This window comes from Podarcis muralis, chromosome 10 (genome assembly GCF_964188315.1).
Source record: "Podarcis muralis chromosome 10, rPodMur119.hap1.1, whole genome shotgun sequence".
NCBI classification, from domain to species: domain Eukaryota; kingdom Metazoa; phylum Chordata; class Lepidosauria; order Squamata; family Lacertidae; genus Podarcis; species Podarcis muralis.
Genome location: NC_135664.1, coordinates 71,762,552 through 71,781,035, shown reverse-complemented (window position 1 = coordinate 71,781,035; position 18,484 = coordinate 71,762,552). Strand labels below are relative to the sequence as shown.

At 49.0% G+C, this 18,484-nt stretch overlaps 1 protein-coding gene across 5 annotated transcripts in view; it reads left to right on the top strand.

The window, feature by feature from the left end:
* NRF1 (nuclear respiratory factor 1) overlaps nt 1–18,484 on the top strand; it is an 80,112-nt gene extending 61,628 nt beyond the window's left edge. For all 5 annotated transcript variants that reach the window (XM_077935374.1, XM_077935373.1, XM_077935377.1 and 2 more), the window contains one exon: nt 16,304–18,484. In XM_077935374.1, coding sequence (XP_077791500.1) covers nt 16,304–16,467 — 164 coding nt within the window. In that variant the 3' untranslated portion in view covers nt 16,468–18,484. The remainder of the gene's footprint in view (nt 1–16,303) is intronic.

Here is an 18,484-nt window from a genome sequence, read left to right as displayed (position 1 = left end):
GGACAGGAGGGACCGGGCCTGTTTAAAAATTAAAGCTGATTACAAGGCATTAGCGTTGCATTTAAAGGAATAGATGGCCGTCCTCGGGTGCTCACTGCTCGCTGCAATATGTTCCCTCCTGCTCTGCGCCAAGGAATAGCAGCCTGCGCTGTTAACGGGAGGAGAAGCTGGCAGCCATTTTGGGCCTTAGCAAGCGGGAGACCTCAGAAAGCGTTTAGGAGGTTTTTTGGGCTGCTGTCCCTGCAGAGTTGAAAATCTGGTCCTTTCTCAGCAGCTAGAGGGGCTTTCTTTTCAGGCTGAGCGTACGGAGCTGCTTCAAGTCAGATAATCAGGTCCTTCTTCCTGCAGCGCATGATTAAAACTGTGGAACTCACTGCCACAGGGGCCAGGGATGAGAGAAATTCATGGAGGAAAAGGGCTATCAATGGCTACTTGCCAGGTTGGCTGTGCCTCCGCGGTCGGAGGCAGTGATGCTTCAATCTAAATCCCAGTTTCTGGAAACTGCAGGGGCGGAGAGTGATGCTCTTGTGTTTGAACCCTGCGTGCAAGTTTCCCAGGGCTACTCTGAGAACAGGATGCTGGACAAGATGGGACATGGGCCTGATCCAGCAAGCTTGTCTTAACGTTCCTTGCACTTTCTGGAGATTCTCTGCATCTTAAAAGGGCTGGTGGGTATCCCTTTCCTAGCAGGGCAGGGAAGGTTGGTCACTCATGCTCCCAGCTGGTAGGAGAATGGCAATACAGTGAATGCTTGGGTTGCAAACGTGATCCGTGTGGGATGCATGTTCACAAGCCGCAGCATTCATGACTGCATCTGTGTACACGCAGGTTGCGATTCGGCGCTTCTGCGCAGGAGCAACCGCTGAAACCCGGAAGTAACTCGTTCCAGTACTTCGGCTGTCCATAACCCAAAAAACACAACCTACAGCTGCTGTAATAATAATAATAATAATAATAATAATAATAATAATAATAATAATAAATATTTATACTCCTCCCATCTGGCTGGGTTTCCCCAGCCACTCTGGGCAGCTTCCAACAGAACACTAAAATACAACAACCTATTAAACATTAAAAGCTTCCCTAAACAGGGCTGCCTTCCGATGTCTTCTAAAAGTCTGGTAGTTGTTGGTCTCTTTGACATCTGGTGGGAGGGCGTTCCACAGGGCGGGTGCCACCACCAAGAAGGCCCTCTGCCTGGTTCCCTGTAACTTGGCTTCTCACAGGAAGGGAACCGCCAGAAGGCCCTCAGAGCTGGACCTCAGTGTCCGGGCAGAACGATGGGGGTGGAGACGCTCCTTCAGGTATACTGGGCAGAGGCTGTTTAGGGCTTTCAAGGTCAGCACCAACACTTTGAATTGTGTTTGGAAACGTACTGTAACCCGAGGTATGACTGTATCAGGAACTCAGGTTGGGAGGGGATGCTTTTGCCCCGGGGAACCGGCCTTGACTGCCCCCTGCATTCTGTGACTTGGTTTCAGCCGCTGCTGCCACCACTCAGGACATTTTCGGTGACTCATTTATAATGCATCAGCAGAGGAGAGACTATCATCGCAGCCATTTCTGCTGAGAGGGGAAGTGTTGGGGATCAGGAAGGATGCTCATCTTCCCTCCATGGGCAGCGGTTGTCCAAGGAGCCAGGCCACTGGCACATAGGCTAAAGCTGCAGCTTTTGAGTTGATTGATTGGTTAATCAACTCAAACCCTTCTGCGCTGCGCCGGCCTGAGCTTCAGAAGTCGGTCCCACTAAGTTCAGTGTTACTTAACTCCCCCTGTTTGCGGGTTTAATATTGTAGACCGAAACGATGCTCCCCTGCTCCAGTTAGCAAAAGGCAGAAGAGAGCATTTTCCTGCTCTGCTTCTCACACGAGAGGAGGGATGGAAGAGGATTAGATTGACCCAATTTGCACCTTCCAGACTAATTCAGAGATCCGAATGCAATTATGCGCCTCTGAGTTTTGTGCTATGGTGCTCAGTTCAAAAAATTTACTGGATGGCATTAAAAAAACCCACGTGTATTAAAGTAAAGTACATTTTGAAATGTGTACATTGCATACGTTGAGATAAAATACATACATCACACACACACACACACACACACACACACAGTGATAAAATCTACATTTAAATACAGAGGATTTTTAAAAAAATGTTCAGAGATTATTGTGGAAATGGGATCAAACAGAGCCCTGCAGAATTTGCCCTGGACGGGATTCATCCACTCCTGCACAAGGGGGAATATGTCTTCTGAGATGGCCCCCACTATGCATAAAAATCTATGTGCCCTTTCTTTCTTCAAAAGTGCAGATGATGCAAATATAAAATAATAATTTATTATTTGTACCCCACCCATCTGACTGGGTTGCCCCAGCCACTCTGGGAGGCTCATATAAAACTAATATAGTGGATGGATTTTAACATTTCATTGGTCAATCTTAACATCGCTGTTTTGATATTGCCTCTCCTGTTCGCTATTTTCTTATTTTCTGCGGAATTTGTAAGCGTGCTTCTGTTGAAATTCTCACTGCCCAGGTAGACCAGCTGTTCTGTGGGGAAACCTGCAAACTTTGCTGCCTTTTAATGTCTTTGCCACTATCCCCACCCGTTTTCCAATGTGCTGTGCTGTGTTAGGCTGCAGGCCAGCAGGAAATTGCAAGGGTAGCCCACTTCCTGCCTGTCCCCCTGTTCTCACTGAGTCTCTGAGCATGTTGATTCCTGGTTTTTCATCTCCCTGCTTAAAAACAGGCTTTATTACAAACGAAAATGAAAAAGTGTTACGTCTTTTTAGTAACTACTAATACAACGTGCAGAGGGATGCGGGTGGAGCTGTGGGTTAAACCACAGAGCCTAGGACTTGCCGATCAGAAGGTCGGCGGTTCAAATCCCGCGACGGGGTGAGCTCCCGTTGCTCAGTCCCTGCTCCTGCCAACCTAGCAGTTCGAAAGCACCTCAAAGTGCAAATAGATAAATAGGTACCGCTCCGGCGGGAAGGTAAACAGCGTTTCTGTGCGCTGCTCTGGTTCGCCAGAAGTGGCTTAGTCATGCTGGCCACATGACCCAGAAGTTGTACGCCGGCTCCCTCGGCCAATAAAGCGAGATGAGTGCTGCAACCCCAGAGTCGGCCATGACTGGACCTAAAGGTCAGGGGTCCCTTTACCTTTACCTAATACAATGTGCAGTCGTAGATGAGTTGTGATTTAGTTGTGATTCCTACTTTGCAAGGGGTTGGACTAGATGGCCGCTGGGGTCCCTTCCAACCCTGCAATTCTGTGATTCTATACTTGCCAGTTCTAAGATGCAGCTGTCTCTAATCTAGTTGCGGTGTTGCTTAGCGCTGCCTTAGCCTTCCCTGCCCAAGCCCCTATTCCGAATGGGATTCAAGAGAAACCCAACACAGATAAAGGAGAGCGATAAAGGCCATTCATAGGTAAAGCTATGGTTTTCCTAGTAGTGATGTATGGAAGTGAGAGCTGGACCATAAAGAAGGCTGATCGCCGAAGAATGGATGCTTTTGAATTCTGGTGCTGGAGGAGACTCTTGAGAGTCCCATGGACTGCAAGAAGAGCAAACCTATCCATTCTTCAGGAAATCAGCCCTGAGTGCTCACTGGAAGGACAGATCCTGAAACTGAGGCTCCAAGACTTTGGCCACCTCCTGAGAAGAGAAGACTCCCTGGAAAAGACCCCGATGTTGGGAAAGATGGAGGGCACAAGGAGAAGGGGACGACAGAGGACGAGATGGTGGGACAGTGTTCTCGAAGAGACCAGCCTGAGTTTGACCAAACTGCGGGAGGCAGTGGAAGACAGGAGTGCCTGGCGTGCTCTGGTCCAGGGGGTCACGAAGAGTCAGACACGACTAAACAACAGCAGCAGCACTACTTGCACTGATGTGCTTTTGAACTGCAGTAGCTGGGACAGAGACCAGGACGTAAGAGACCAAGGTCCAAACCCCCCACTCAGCCGTGAAGATCACTGGGTGATCCTGGGGACCAGCCACTGTCTCTCAGCCTAACCTACCTCACAGGGTTGTTGTGGGGATTGAATGAGGAGAGAGAATACCATGTACACCACCTTGAGATCCTTGGAGATAAAGTGGGATATCATCAATGCAATGCAATAAAATAACAACAAGAATTAGCTCCTGCGCATCTGGGGCAGGTGTTTGGGGCCAGAATGCAAAGCTTGCAGGCCATGTACCAGAAATGTCTGCGTGTTGCACCTGTGCTTAATCTCCTTTCTCCATGAATACCAGTGCCACTTTCCTCACGTCTCTTGAGTGCAACTCAGGAGGCAAAAGGTGCAGAGAAGGAGGCTGGTGAAGTTTGCCAGCATTTGCTTTAGCCTTTGATTGGATGGGTGGCTGAGGACACGGATGTGCTGGCGTTTCTCTGGCGTGCGGTGCCAGGAACTGAGCAGCAGCTCTGTAGCCCTTCTGGCTGCAAATCCTGCCCCCTGATGCAATGGGGAGGCCAGTGCTTTGCCTGCCTGCCTGCCTTTTTCTCCTGTCCCTCTCCAGCCCCACATCTCCCAGTGACCTTCTCAGTCCCGGGGACAGCTTGGCTTTGCTGGGAAGCGGATCATGTGACTGCAGTAATCCATAGCCGGTAAACAGCTGCGCCGGGAGCTTGCAGGAAGAATCGGCCTCTTTCCACCCCACGGACACACGCAAACGCACACTCCCCTTGCCCTGCAGATTCTGAAATGAGAACAAGAGGCCATGGGGCAGTCACCGTTGTGTGGAGGTCACTGTATCTCTCTGAGGTTGTCCTACCGGACACAGGAACCTAAACCAACCCCTGTGTTGCAAAAGAGAACGTCAGCAATATTTAGGCAACACGATGACCATGTGCACAAATAATAATAATAATAATAATAATAATAATAATAATAATAATAATAATAATAATTTTTATTTATACCCTGCCCTCCCCAGACAAGGCCGGGCTCAGAGCGGCTTACAAGCAATAATAGACAATTATTTGTAATAGACAATCTATATAGAATTCCTTCAAACAATAACAAGTTCAAAATGAAATCTTAGACTTAAAGTCTTTGAATGAAGCAAGGTACCAAACTTTGTACAATGAAAGATAAACTGTGGAGCTTTGTGTCTTCAGCAAATATAATGTCCAACACTGAACAGAAATTCCGGATATTGACTGCTGTTTCGTAGATCTTCGTCAGCGTGGTGGGAGAATAATGTAGTCGTTATTACATGAGCACTGCTCCACAGCATTTGATATTTTCATTCACATATATTCATTTGAAATAAGATGGGTTTATGAAACCATTCTGGGACGCGGGTGGCGCTGTGGGTTAAACCACCGAGCCTAGGACTTGCCAATCAGAAGGTCGGCGGTTCGAATCCCCGCGACGGGGTGAGCTCCCATTGCTCGGTCCCTGCTCCTGCCAACCTAGCAGTTCGAAAGCACGTCAAAGTGCAAGTAGATAAGTAGGTACCACTCCGGCGGGAAGGTAAACGGCGTTTCCATGCGCTGCTCTGGTTCGCCAGAAGCGGCTTAGTCATGCTGGCCACATGACCCGGAAGCTGTACACCGGCTCCCTCGGCCAATAAAGCGAGATGAGCGCCGCAACCCCAGAGTCAGTCACGTCTGGACTTAATGGTCAGGGGTCCCTTTACCTTTTTTATGAAACAATTCTATATTCTCCCACCACGCTGACGAAGATCTACGAAACAGCAGTCAATATCCGGAATTTCTGTGCAGTGTTGGACATCATATTTGCTGAAGACACAAAGCTTCAGCTTGTCTTTCATCGTACAAAGCCTGGTACCTCACTTCATTCAAAGACTTTCAGAGACTTTGTCTAAGATTTCATTTTGAACCTGTTATTGTTTGAAGGAATTCTATAAAGATTGTCTATTACCTATGCATATGGTCATCGTGTTGCCTAAACATTGTTGACGGACATAGGATCCTAGGCAGCTGCCTTATAGCAAGCCAGACCAATGGTCCAGTATTGTCTGCACTGACGGGCAGCCCCTCTCCAGGGTTTCAGGCAATAGTCTCTCCCTGTTCCATTGGGGAGGTGCTGTTGGGGAATTGGACCTGGGACCTTCTGCATGCAAGGCAGGTGTCCTGAGCTACAGGCCTTCCCCATCTTGCACCCAGAAACTCAGGCTCACCTTTCTCCGCAGCCGCTAATCACAATAACTCGTTGCTTTGTTCAATTTCCCCATTTCTGGGTGCTAATTCCTCACGCCAGCCCGAGACAGGAAGAGTCCCAGCAGATCGAGCCAAAAGGTCTATCAGATACGCTCTGTCTAGGTGAGCCTCCTGTCTCCTGCTACAAGCATTCTGGTGGGAAGCTCGTAAGCAATGAATTGCAGCCAGTTCCTCTCTCTTTTCTCCTTTTCGCTAGCCATTGTTTCCGGGCAGGTCTCTTGAGCAACTCTGCCAAACGGAGGAGACAGGAGGCGAAATGTTAGAGCTGGCGGACAGATTTAACAAGCCATCGGCATTCACCCGGAGTCCTCTAAAGAACTTGTGAGAAATTGCTTTTAACAACAACAAAACAAGTGCCGATTGGAATTTAAATCAAACTTAGCAGAGGATTAGGAGACAGCCCTTGTAACACCAGTTGCTTGAAAGGCACCTAAGGAGGAAACAGGAAATCATAGACCTGTCGACATAACGTCTGACCCAGGTTCAATTGGTAGAAAGAATCGTTAAAACCCACAGAAGGATAAGTCTTGAGGCAGAAGGATCAGCATGGCTTCTGCAAAAAGAAACCCTGCCAACATTTTAGATGATGATGATGATAATTAGTATTATTTATTATTTATACCCCGCCCACTCTAGGTGGCTTTCAACAAAATATTAAAATACAGTAATGCATCAAACATTAAAAGCTTCCCTGAACAGGGCTGCCTTCAGATAACTTCTAAAAGTCTGGTAGTTGTTGTTCTCTTTGACATCTGGCGGGAGGGCGTTCCACAGGGCGGGCGCCACCACCGAGAAGGCCCTCTGCCTGGTTCCCTGTAACTTGGCTTCTTGCAGGGAGGGAACCGCCAGAAGGCCCTTGGCGCTGGACCTCAGTGTCTGGGCAGAACGAAGGGGGTGGAGACGCTCCTTCAGGTATACTGGACCAAGGCGGTTTAGGGCTTTAAAGGTCAGCACCAACACTTTGAATTTGCAGAGTGTGAGCAAGCAGGTGGCTAGGGCTGATCTGGTAGATATTTTACTCCTGGACTCTCAGAGAGCTTTTGATGCAGGTCCTCATCAAAAGTCCTTCCAGATCCACACTTGGAGAAATATTGGGACCAGCCAAAATGTTGCGCGAATTTGGCAAGCTTTCAGGTTCTCCAGAACTCTACATTGGGCACAATGTCAGTGACTCAAAGCAGGGGAGTGTTACGCTGAGGTCTGTCTGTTTTTGCTATTTATTTCGTGTTTTTGTTTTTGCTGCTCTTTTTTGTTTTGTTTTTGTGGCTGTGTGGAACCCAGTTCAGCTCCTGATGGATGGATGGATGGAAGGATGGATTGTGTGACTGCTTTCATTTTATGGATCAATGGTCTCATTAGATAGTAAAATCCATGTGAAACTGCTGTTTCAGGGGTTGTTTTTAAAAGTCTGGAACGGATTAATCTGTTTTGCATTGCTTTCTATGGGGAAGCGTGCCTTGGTTTTGGAAAGCTTTGGTTTTGGAACTGACTTTCGGAACGGATTAAGTTTGAGAACCAAGGTACCACTGTATGGGTGTTTGTATGGTTTCGTCATGGCCTTTGGCTAGTACCATAAAATCTCATTTACCAGTGTACGAAGCATTGCTTTATCTGAGTGCCTGGTGAGGGCTAGACATGTTGCCTGGGGCAAAGCCCAATCGGACAGTTTTCACGTGTGCTTGTCTCTGTTCTTTGACCACACAAATAAGGGAATCATCTATGAGCAGCCCATCTCGCAATTCCTTGTTGTGGTTGGGCTATTATGTAAAGGTAAAGGTAAAGGGACCCCTGACCATTAGGTCCAGTCGTGGCCGACTCTGGGGTTGCGGCGTTCATCTTGCTTTACTGGCCGAGGGAGCCGGCGTACAGCTTCCGGGTCATGTGGCCAGCATGACTAAGCCGCTTCTGGCGAACCAGAGCAGCGCACGGAAACGCCGTTTACCTTCCCGCCGGAGTGGTACCTATTTATCTACTTGCACTCTGATGTGCTTTCGAACTGCTAGGTGGGCAGGAGCAGGGACTGAGAACGGGAGCTCACCCCATCACAGGGATTTGAACTGCCGACCTTCTGATCACCAAGTCCTAGGCTCTGCAGTTTAACCCACAGCACCACCGTGTCCCTAGGGCTATTATATAGAGTTACCTTAAAATCTTTGCTACCTATAACTGTGCTTCTGTCAATTTTGTCTTCTTTTGCACCGACTGTGCTCCATGCATGGCTCTGCCGCTGTTGGTTATGTGTTAATAATAAATCAATAAGAATTGTGTTGTTGTTTTTTAAAAAATCAGGCAACATTTAGTCACCCCGGTTAGTTGCCACCAGCAGATGTTCTCAACCAGGGACCAGCAAACTTTTTCAGCAGGGGGCCGGTCCACTGTCCCTCAGACCTTGTGGGGGGCCGGACTATATTTTGGAAAAAAGAACGAATTCCTATGCCCCACAAATAACCCAGAGATGCATTTTAAATAAAAGGACACATTCTACTCATGTAAAAACACACTGATTCCCGGACCGTCTGCAGGCCGGATTTAGAAGGCGATTGGGCCGGATCCGGCCCCCGGGCCATAGTTTGCCTACCCATGTTCTGAACGGACTGAAGTTTCTGGAAAGTATCCCCAAGGTCCACCCTGGTACAGTCCCCACCCCACTCCGCCCATGGATTGCACCCGGAATTTGTGCACCTTCATTTGGGGCAGGGAGCAGCGCCGACAGCCCTACAGACGTGCTCTTCGCCCCCCCCCCCGCCCCCCGCCCTTGCCCAAGTTGTGAGCAAAGGGATTTTCTCTTTAATACCATTGAAAGGGTCCGAAATCCCAAGCTTTAGATTAACATGTGCCAACTAGATTAAGGCTAATCAGAGGGGCAGATGCGTGGGGTGACAGTCCCAGGCCTGATTACCATATCTCTGGGGCTTTAGCCGTGGTTGCTCTCCCAAGGGCAGGCGGCTGCGATCTGGGGTCCTTCAGGGAACTTGCCCACCTCTCCCCTCGCTCGCTTTCTCAGTGCTGAAGGCCGTTGCATCCAAGCCTGGGGAGCGATTCAGCTTAATCCCCTTGGAGCAAAGAACGTTTGTGTGTGTGTTTTTGTGCATGCACAGACAGTTCCCGGTTTTTAAGCTCCTGTTCTGTGCATGAGGCAAAGCCAGGCTGAATGACATATTTAGCAATGGTCTCGTTGCACATTGACCTTTCTTGGTTTTTCCTTTTACAGTGGTACCTCGGGTTACATACGCTTCAGGTTACAGACGCTGCTAACACGGAAGTAGTACCTTAAGAACTTTGCTTCAGCATGAGAACAGAAATCGCGTGGCGGCAGTGAGAGGCCCCATTAGCTAAAGTGGTGCTTCAGGTTAAGAACGGTTTCAGGTTAAGAACGGACCTCCAGAACAAATTAAGTTCTTAACCTGAGGTACCACTGTACTTTGTTTTTCTGCTTTTTGCTCGCCTGTCCTTTTCCTTCCTCCATCTCTCTCCTTTCCTTTTATCCCAGCTGAGAGCTCCAGGCTTGCAGCCCAACGTGCTCTCTCTGCCCCAGTGACAAGGGGCAAGTTTGGCCATACATTCATACCTCGTTACGTTTGCTTCAGGTTGAACATTTTCTGGTTGCATCCCGCGATGACCCAGAAGTAACGAAACGGGTTACTTCCGGGTTTCGCCTGCGCAGACGTGCAGAATGACATAATGCGCAGAAGCGGGTTGCGTTCTGTTTAGGTTGCGAACGGGCCTCCGGAACGGATCCCGTTTGCAACCCGAGGTACCACTGTACAGTGGTACCTCGGGTTAAGAACTTAATTCGTTCCGGAGGTCCGTACTTAACCTGAAACTGTTCTTAACCTGAAGCACCACTTTAGGTAATGGGGCCTCCTGCTGCCACCACCACACGATTTCTGTTCTCATCCTGAAGCAAAGTTCTTAATCCGAGGTACTATTTCTGGGTTAGCGGAGTCTGTAACCTGAAGCGTCTGTAACCTGAAGTGTATGTAACCCAAGGTACCACTGTAGTGCCTTTATTTCTTTTTATAAATGGAGCAACAGAACTCTGGCTTTCGGATATTTATATGTTTGCACTTTGATGTGCTTTTGAACTGCTAGGTTGGCAGGAGCAGGGACTGAGCAACAGGAGTTCACTGCCGACCTTCTGATCGGCCAGTCCTAGGCTCTGTGGTTTAACCCACAGCGCCACCCACATCCCTCCTCCCAAGGCAGGTTACAACATTAAAAATTGTTTAAAACGACGTACAACCAGCATTTTGTTTTGTTTTTGCGGGGGGGGGGGGGGACGCATACCCCTAAACATTTCGTGAATCTAAGTTTGGCCTCATTGTGGGGCAGTATTTCAATATGAGTAGGAAAATGAAAGTACCCCTAAACATTTTTTTAAGGGTGGGAAAGCACTGCGTACAACCATAAAAATAAGATTAAGATCGCTGGCGAGGAGCTGTTCCTACAATCGCATCCCCTGCCCTTCACATTTCTCCCTGCTTTTGGGATTCAGATTGTAGGCTGCGTGGGGCAGAGTCCTTGTGCTCACGTGATTCCAGGATGGGTCACATGAGTGAAATCAGCCTTTGCCAACCTAGTAAGGTAAAGGTAAAGGGACCCCTGACCATTAGGTCCAGTCGTGGCCGACTCTGGGGTTGCGGCGCTCATCTCTCTTTATTGGCCGAGGGAGCCGGCGTACAGCTTCTGGGTCATGTGGCCAGCATGACTGAGCCGCTTCTGGCGAACCAGAGCAGCGCACGGAAACGCCGTTTACCTTCCCGCCGGAGCAGTACCTATTTATCTACTTGCACTGGAGTGCTTCCGAACTGCTAGATGGGCAGGAGCAGGGACCGAGCAACAGGAGCTCACCCCGTAGCGGGGATCCGAACCGCCGACCTTGTGATTGCCAAGCCCTAGGCTCTGTGGTTTAACCCACAGCGCCACCCACGCCCTGTCTTGCCAACTTGGTACCCTCCTCCCAAATGGGTTGAGATTACTACCGGCAGCCCTAGTTGCAGTCCAAAACATTATGAGGTTGTTGTTGTTTGCAGCAAACCCCAAATTAAGTTTTCTGCTGTTTTTAACTGAATTAGCGTATAGAAGTGTACCGTTGCATTCTGGCTTGGCTCTTTGGCTTCGTTTCCTCCAGAGTTGTTCCCCTCCTCACATCTTTCTGCAACGTGCTTGATCTCGGCTTGCCAGCATGGACCCGGGAGAGACCAGGGTGCGAATCCTCACTTGGCTGTGAAATTCGCTGGGTGACTTTGGAGGCTAGTCGCTGCCTCTTAGCCTAACCAACCTCATAGGGTTGTTGTGGGGGTTAAATGAGGAGCGGAGGAGCCATTTATACCAGCTTCAGCTCCTGGGAGAAGAAGATGGGAGATTGATTGATTGATTGATTGATTGATTCTGTGATCCGAATTGTTTAGCAGGTGGGAGTTTAGAGCATTGGCAAGTTTTAACAGCCAGCTCTGGAGTGTAGTCAGTATTTTCAAATTACAAAAAAAGTAGTTTGGTTTTTAAGACGGCTTGCTATAGATCATGTCCTGTGGAACGCCCTCCCACCAGATGTCAAAGAGAAAAATGACTACCAAACTTTTAGAAGACGTCTGAAGGCAGCCCTGTTTAGGGAAGCTTTTAATGTTTAATAGGTTATTGTATTTTAGTGTTCTGTTCGAAGCCGCCCAGAGTGGCTGGGGAAACCCAGCCAGATGGGCGGGGTATAAATAATATTTTTTTAAAAAAAATAATAATGTCTAAACCAAGGTTTTCTGCACAAAACAACAGGTCCATCTTTTGCTTCCTGGCATGTATAGCTGGTACGGAGGCCCGTTTCTAACAAAAGTCACTCACTGGCTCAGTTGAGACAGTTTGGAAGGCTGAGATGTAACAGTAAACTATGGTTTGATCAAGGTAGGGAGTAACCAACTGGATCAGGCATAGGCAAACTCCGGCCCTCCAGATGTTTGGGACTACAGTTCCCATCATCCGTAGCTAACAGGACCAGTGGTCAGGGATGATGGGAATTGTAGTCCCAAACATCTGGAGGGCCAGAGTTTGCCTATGCCTGAACTGGATCAGTGCAAGGGGAGGAGGGAAGGGGATGAACACATGGCCAATGGAGAAAAGTTTCTCCTAAGTTCCCTGTACAAATAAGTTTTTCTTTTCCTTTTAGGGGAAAGGGCAGCTTCAGAATTGGGGGGGGGGGGAGGAGGTGACGATTTTCCCTGGGAATCTTAACACTAGGAGAAAAAAAATAACCACCGTATTTTTTGCTCTATAAGACTCACTTTTTCCCTCCTAAAAAGTAAGGGGAAATGTGTGTGCGTCTTATGGAGTGAATGCAGGCTGCGCAGCTATCCCAGAAGCCAGAACAGCAAGAGGGATTGCTGTTTTCACTGCGCAGTGATCCCTCTTGCTCTTCTGGCTTCTGAGATTCAGAATATTTTTTTTCTTGTTTTCCTCCTCCAAAAACTAGGTGCGTCTTGTGGTCTGGTGCGTCTTATAGAGCGAAAAATGCGGTATCTCATGATAACATAAGGTGTTCCTGCTAGATCATGGCCCATTTAGTCCAGCGTCCTGCTCTCAGATGCCTGCAAGCAGAATTCGAACACAAGACCAACTCTCCTCTCTGGCAGTTTCCAGCAGCTGGGACTCAGAGCGCACATCTGCCCCCGACTGTGGAGGCAGAGAAGGGTCGCCGTGGCTAGGAGTCTTTTGACAGCCCTCTCCACAAATTAGGCAAATCTTCTTTTTAAACCATCCAAGTTGGCAGCTTTCCCTGCCTCTTGTGGCAGTGTGTTCCATAGGTTAACTATGCGTCGTGTAAATAATATATTTTTTTTAACCTTTCCTGAATTTTCCCACATTCATCTCCATTGGGTGTCCATGAATTCTAGCATAATGAGAGAGAGAGAGAGGGTGAGAAACTTTACCCCATCCACTTCCTCCGAGCCAGACTTAACTCTACAAACTTCTATTGCGTCACCTCTTCCTCGCAATTTCTCTAAACTAAAAAGTTTCAGAAGTCTCCCGACCGAACCACCCCACTCCCATCGCTGCTGCTTGACGAACTGTAGAGATCTTGGATATATTGCATAGCTTGGCCCTGGGGAAAATAGGAACCCGCTTGCAAATTTCCCCTGGCGCTCATTTCTGAAAACGTTTTGGCCTAAAGGAGTGGTAGGCAAACGTAAGGCCCGGGGGCCGGATCCGGCTCAATCACCTTCTAAATCTGGCCTGCAGACAGTCAGCTTGTTTTTACATGAGTAGAATGTGTCCTTTTATTTAAAATGCATCTCTGGGTTATTTGTGGGGCATAGGAATTTGTTCATTGTTATTTTTCCAAAATATAGTCCGGCCCCCCACAAGGTCTGAGGGACAGTGGACTTGGCCCCCTGCTGAAAATGTTTGCTGACCCCTGGCCTAAAGTTTCCTAGCATGTTTTTTTCTAGTTCTGCTGCTGATTCATTGCGGTGCGGGGCTTGAAAGAGCAGCGCCCCCGCTCCGTGAGTCTGTCTCGGACAGGCTACTTCTTTTACCTGATTTTCTGGGGAGAAGGTAGTTTACCTGGCGGTGCCCAAGGGCGCCACGATTATCCAAGAAAGAGCAACCAGGCAGGGCTCAGGCCTGCCCAATTTGGAGTTGCCTCGGATACCAGGTCAGAGCGCTTAAGGCTTAAGCTTCGCTGTCTGCCCAGCAAAGTGATACGAGGACACTCAAATCACATTCTGCCTCCTCCTCCTCCTGCTGTTAAATGTTGACCTTCAGGAATGAAATCCGAGGTCTGCGGCAGACTCACTTTGCCCCTCCTTCAGAGCTTGGGGCTCAGGGATTCCGCTTCCTAAACCCAATAATTTCTGCTAAATATGTAATAATAATAATAATAATAATAATAATAATAATAATAATAATAATAATAATGTTTTATTTATATCCCACCCTCCCCAGCCGAAGCTGGGCTCAGAGCAGCTAACAACAATAAAAGTAACACAGTTTGCATAAAATCACAAGCAATTCATTGAAATGCATTCTAAATTTCATTCTAAAATCAATTCAGAATCAAATTAATGGCAACCATTGGGCTAGAGTTCTATGAGGATTACCAAAGGAGGGGGGTCAGACTGTGCCTTGGCCAAAGGCCTGGTGGAACAGCTCTGTCTTGCAGGCCCTGCGGAAAGATGTCAAGTCCCGCAGGGCCCTAGTCTCTTGGGACAGAGCGTTCCACCAAGTTGGGGCCACGGCTGAAAAGCCCCTGGCCCTGGTCGAGGCCAGTCTAATTTCCCTGGGGCCCAGGATCTTCAGAGTGTTTGCAGATCATAAGGTTCTCCGTGGGGCATACCCGGAGAGGCGGTCCCGTAGGTACGAGGGTCCTAGGCCATATAGGGCTTTAAAGGTTAAAACTAGCACCTTAAACCTGATCCTGTACTCCACTGGGAGCCAGTGCAGCTGGTATAGCACCGGGTGAATGTGATCCCACGGCGAGGACCCCGTAAGGAGTCTTACCGCGGCATTCTGCACCCGCTGGAGTTTCTGGGTCAGTCTCAAGGGCAGCCCACGTAGAGTGAGTTACATGTTTGTAATGAGAGCCTTTTCTGCGCAGTGCTCAAGAGTGTCAGTCTAGGACCAGGGTTCAAATCCCCACTCAGCCACGAATAATAATAATAATAATAATAATAATAATAATAATAATAATAATAGAGCCTCTTGCTTGTCTATTGAGGATAGAGAGGGGTGTGTGGGTGTGTCGTATCTAACCTGTTGCGCGAAGTCACAATTGTTGCATGTGGTCCTTAGAAGGTCACCCAGAAGGGAAGGCAGCCATTGGGCTTAAAAATAATCCACCCGGGCTAGTCTTTGGGCAAAGGGGCTCAACAGCTCTCTTTTATAGGCAGAAGATGGGTCCCTTTTTGCTCTCAGGTGCTTTCAAAAATCAGCAGCAAAATAAGCGAATGCCATTCTCGGCTGCATCAAGAGAAGTCTAGTGTGTCCAGATCAAGGGAAGTCACAGTCCCGCTCTATTCTGCCTCGGTCAGACCACACCTGGAATGCGGTGTCCAGTTCTGGGCACCACAATTTAAGAAGGATGTTGACAAGATGGAAGGTGTGCAGAGGAGGGCGACCAAGATGATCACAGGTCTGGAAACCAAGCCTGGTGAAGAACGGTTGAGGGAGTTGGGGATGTTTTAGCCTGGGAAAGAGGAGGCTGAGAGGAGATATGCTAACCATCTTCAAATATCTCAAGGGCTGCCCCATGGAATTTGGAGCAAGCCTGTTTTCTCCTGCTCTGGAGGGTCGGACCAAAACCAGTGGGTTCAAAATATGATACGATACGATAATCTTTATTGTCATTGTCCCATACAGAACAACGAAATTGAAAAATCTACATCACACATTCAAAAACCAACAAGCCTGCTATCCCAAGCTGGTTAGCCCCCTAAAATCTCTGATACCCCATAATTAAATACAATATACTCCCATAGAGACTACCTTACTCTGCGTTTAGAACCAAAATTGCATTTGGATAGAAACTGTTTCTCAGACGGCTAGTCCTAGTCTTTATAACCCTGGACCTTCTTCCAGAAGGCAGAAGCTGAAAGAGATCATTTCCGGGGTGCGCACTATCCTGCGCTATCTCTGCAGCTTTCTTATGGCACCTGGAAGCGTAGATTTGATCCAAGGTGGGAAGAGGGCACCCAATTATTCTCTCTGCAGTCTTCACAACCCTGGACAGCGTTGTTTTTCCCCTGGCCGTGCAGCTCCCAAACCACACACACAGACTGTAAGTTAATACACTCTCCACAGTGCAATGGTAAAATGCCATCAACAGGTCCTTGGAGAGATTGTTTTTCTGGAGGATTCTCAGAAAATATAACCTCTGCTGTGCTCTCTTCATCAGGACGGGGAATTAGATTCCAACTTAACCTCAGGAAGAATGGAATCGCCTTCCTTGGAGGTTTTTAAGCAGAGGTTGGGCGTCCACCTGTCAGAGGGACAGGATTCTCGCCTTGCCAGGGGGGGTTGGACTAGATGACCCCCCGGGGTCCCGTCCTGCTCTCATGATTCCATGATCGCAGGAACTGACTCTGCACCTTGCCCAGCCTCGCCTGACCCTCTCCCCTCTCTCTTTCTCCGCAGGACTCGTCCAGATCCCCGTCAGCATGTACCAGACAGTGGTCACCAGCCTTGCTCAGGGCAACGGCCCGGTCCAGGTCGCCATGGCTCCCGTGGCCGCGAGGATAACAGACAGCACCGTCACCATGGACGGCCAGGCCGTGGAGGTGGTGACTCTGGAGCAGTGACGGGCGAGAGCGGCAGGATCATGGCGCTGCAGCAGCTTCCTCCTCCCTTGTGCGAATAGTTTTTTTTCTACGCCTCTGCGGAGGCGCAATCAGGTGGCATTTGTGAGTCTCGCAGCTTTGGAAGCAAAAAAAAAAAAAGGTTTCGTTTAACAAACAGGAAAAAACAACAACAACACACAAACACACAGGGTGTATTTCGGAGCCGCGACTTTGACAGCTCCTCTCGGGCCTCGCGAAAGCAAGGAAGCCTGTTTGGGGCAGGCTGGGCCAAGCCTTCGTCTCCCATTGCATGGACCCTCCTTTCTCAAAGCCGGGGTGAGATGTGGCGGAAAAGGTTTATAGCCCTCTCTTTTCAGGGCTTGCTGGGGGGGGGGGGAGGCGGGGTCCGCGGTGGGGCTCCCTGCAGGCTTTCTTGGCCCGGCAGACCCCCACAAAGCCAGGCTCCTCCACCTTCCTCGCGTCGAGAATTAGGTATCATTTTAACATGGACATATATTTTAAAAGAGAGAGATAGAGAAAGCAAGGCTTGAGAAGACAAATTGGGGAAAGAGGCTTCCTCTTTTTTCCTCGCAAAGGCGTTGAAAGGGTAAGAAAAGTCCTGCGGGAGACAGCGAGGGCTGCAATCCGTTGACTCTGGATCCTGTCAGGATGGAGGGACTGTTCCTCCTCCGTTCCTTCCTTCCAAAGTTATTTGGTGACCTGTTGAAGGAGATTCTGTCCTCGCTTTTTAAGTCCATGCTCAAAGCCTTCCCTCCAAAGCCTCCTTTCCCTACTGGTGAATTTCTGCGTGCGTTTTTGTTTTAGACTCTCCTCCCTTGGAATGACAAGTTCGGAAAGGCACAAGGGAGCCACCAGTAGAAAGGCCCCGCTGGGTGTTGCGAAGGGACACGGGTGGCATTTAAGCACCCTCTCATCGGCCACGTGGCTGAGATCCCAGCCTTCAGTGGCAGTTCGGGTGGCGAAGGGCTTCAGATCGCACACTAGACCCCACCCACAATTCTCACTTCGATTTCCTTCCCCCGATCCCTTCTCCTCCAAATTGCACCTGGGGCGGCGGCCCATCCAAAGACCCCTTTCTCGTGGCGGCTGTCCGGAGCCCTTGGAGACCCACCCCATGGCCCTAGCTGCGCACATCCCCTTCGTGTCGACGAAGGCCTCCCACCGTGGCCCCAGGGCTGCAAACTCGACATCGGCTGCCATGTTGCGCCATGCAGGGGCCCAGGGTCTGCACGTCTACGAAAGACGTGGCCAGCGAGGCTGGGCACCCGCAGTCCCTGTGCGGAGTTGGCAAAGAGAAAGGTGATAGCCCCCCGCCCCAGAATGGGGGCTCAGGGAGGGCTGCCCCCCCTCACGTCTCCCCCAGGCATTTTTTGATAGCTGTTTTTAACTCTTAGACAGGGCCAAGGCTTTCACTGGCCCCAGCTAAGCAAACGGCTGCTGTTGCCTCACAGGTAGAATCACTCTCTTATTTTCCTATTTCAAGCACCCTTTCTGGCTGGGGATAGTACGCAGCAATTAGTTTCGTTCTTTGCGTTCTTTTACACGGCCCATTCACCACACCTCTCCTTGTCTGTCCCAACCTTTCAGGGCAGGGTTTTGCTGTTCCCAGATTCTTGTGTTTACTTGGCTTTTTTAAAAAACAGAAAATCTCAAATGCATAATCACCGTCCCCCACCACCAACACCCCGGACTTAAATCGAGGGGAGGGGATCCTTCCTGTAGAAACAAAAGCCCAGGTCTTTGACTTAATTTTTTTAAATTTTTTAAAAATATTATTATTTTTTATCGTCGTCGTGAAGATGTCAGGTGTGACTTTACAGTCCGTGTTTCCTCTCTCTCCTTTTTTGGCAATGGAATAACGTTCCGATAGACTGAGACATTATTCCCCGAGACCCAAAGATAAACCATCCTCGTTCCCAGCCACCCGCAGTCCTGTAGCAGAGCATGGAAGTATCTGTTGTTCCCCCAAATTCTGTCTATTGCCTCATTCAATAAATTGTTACAGAAGTGTCTATAA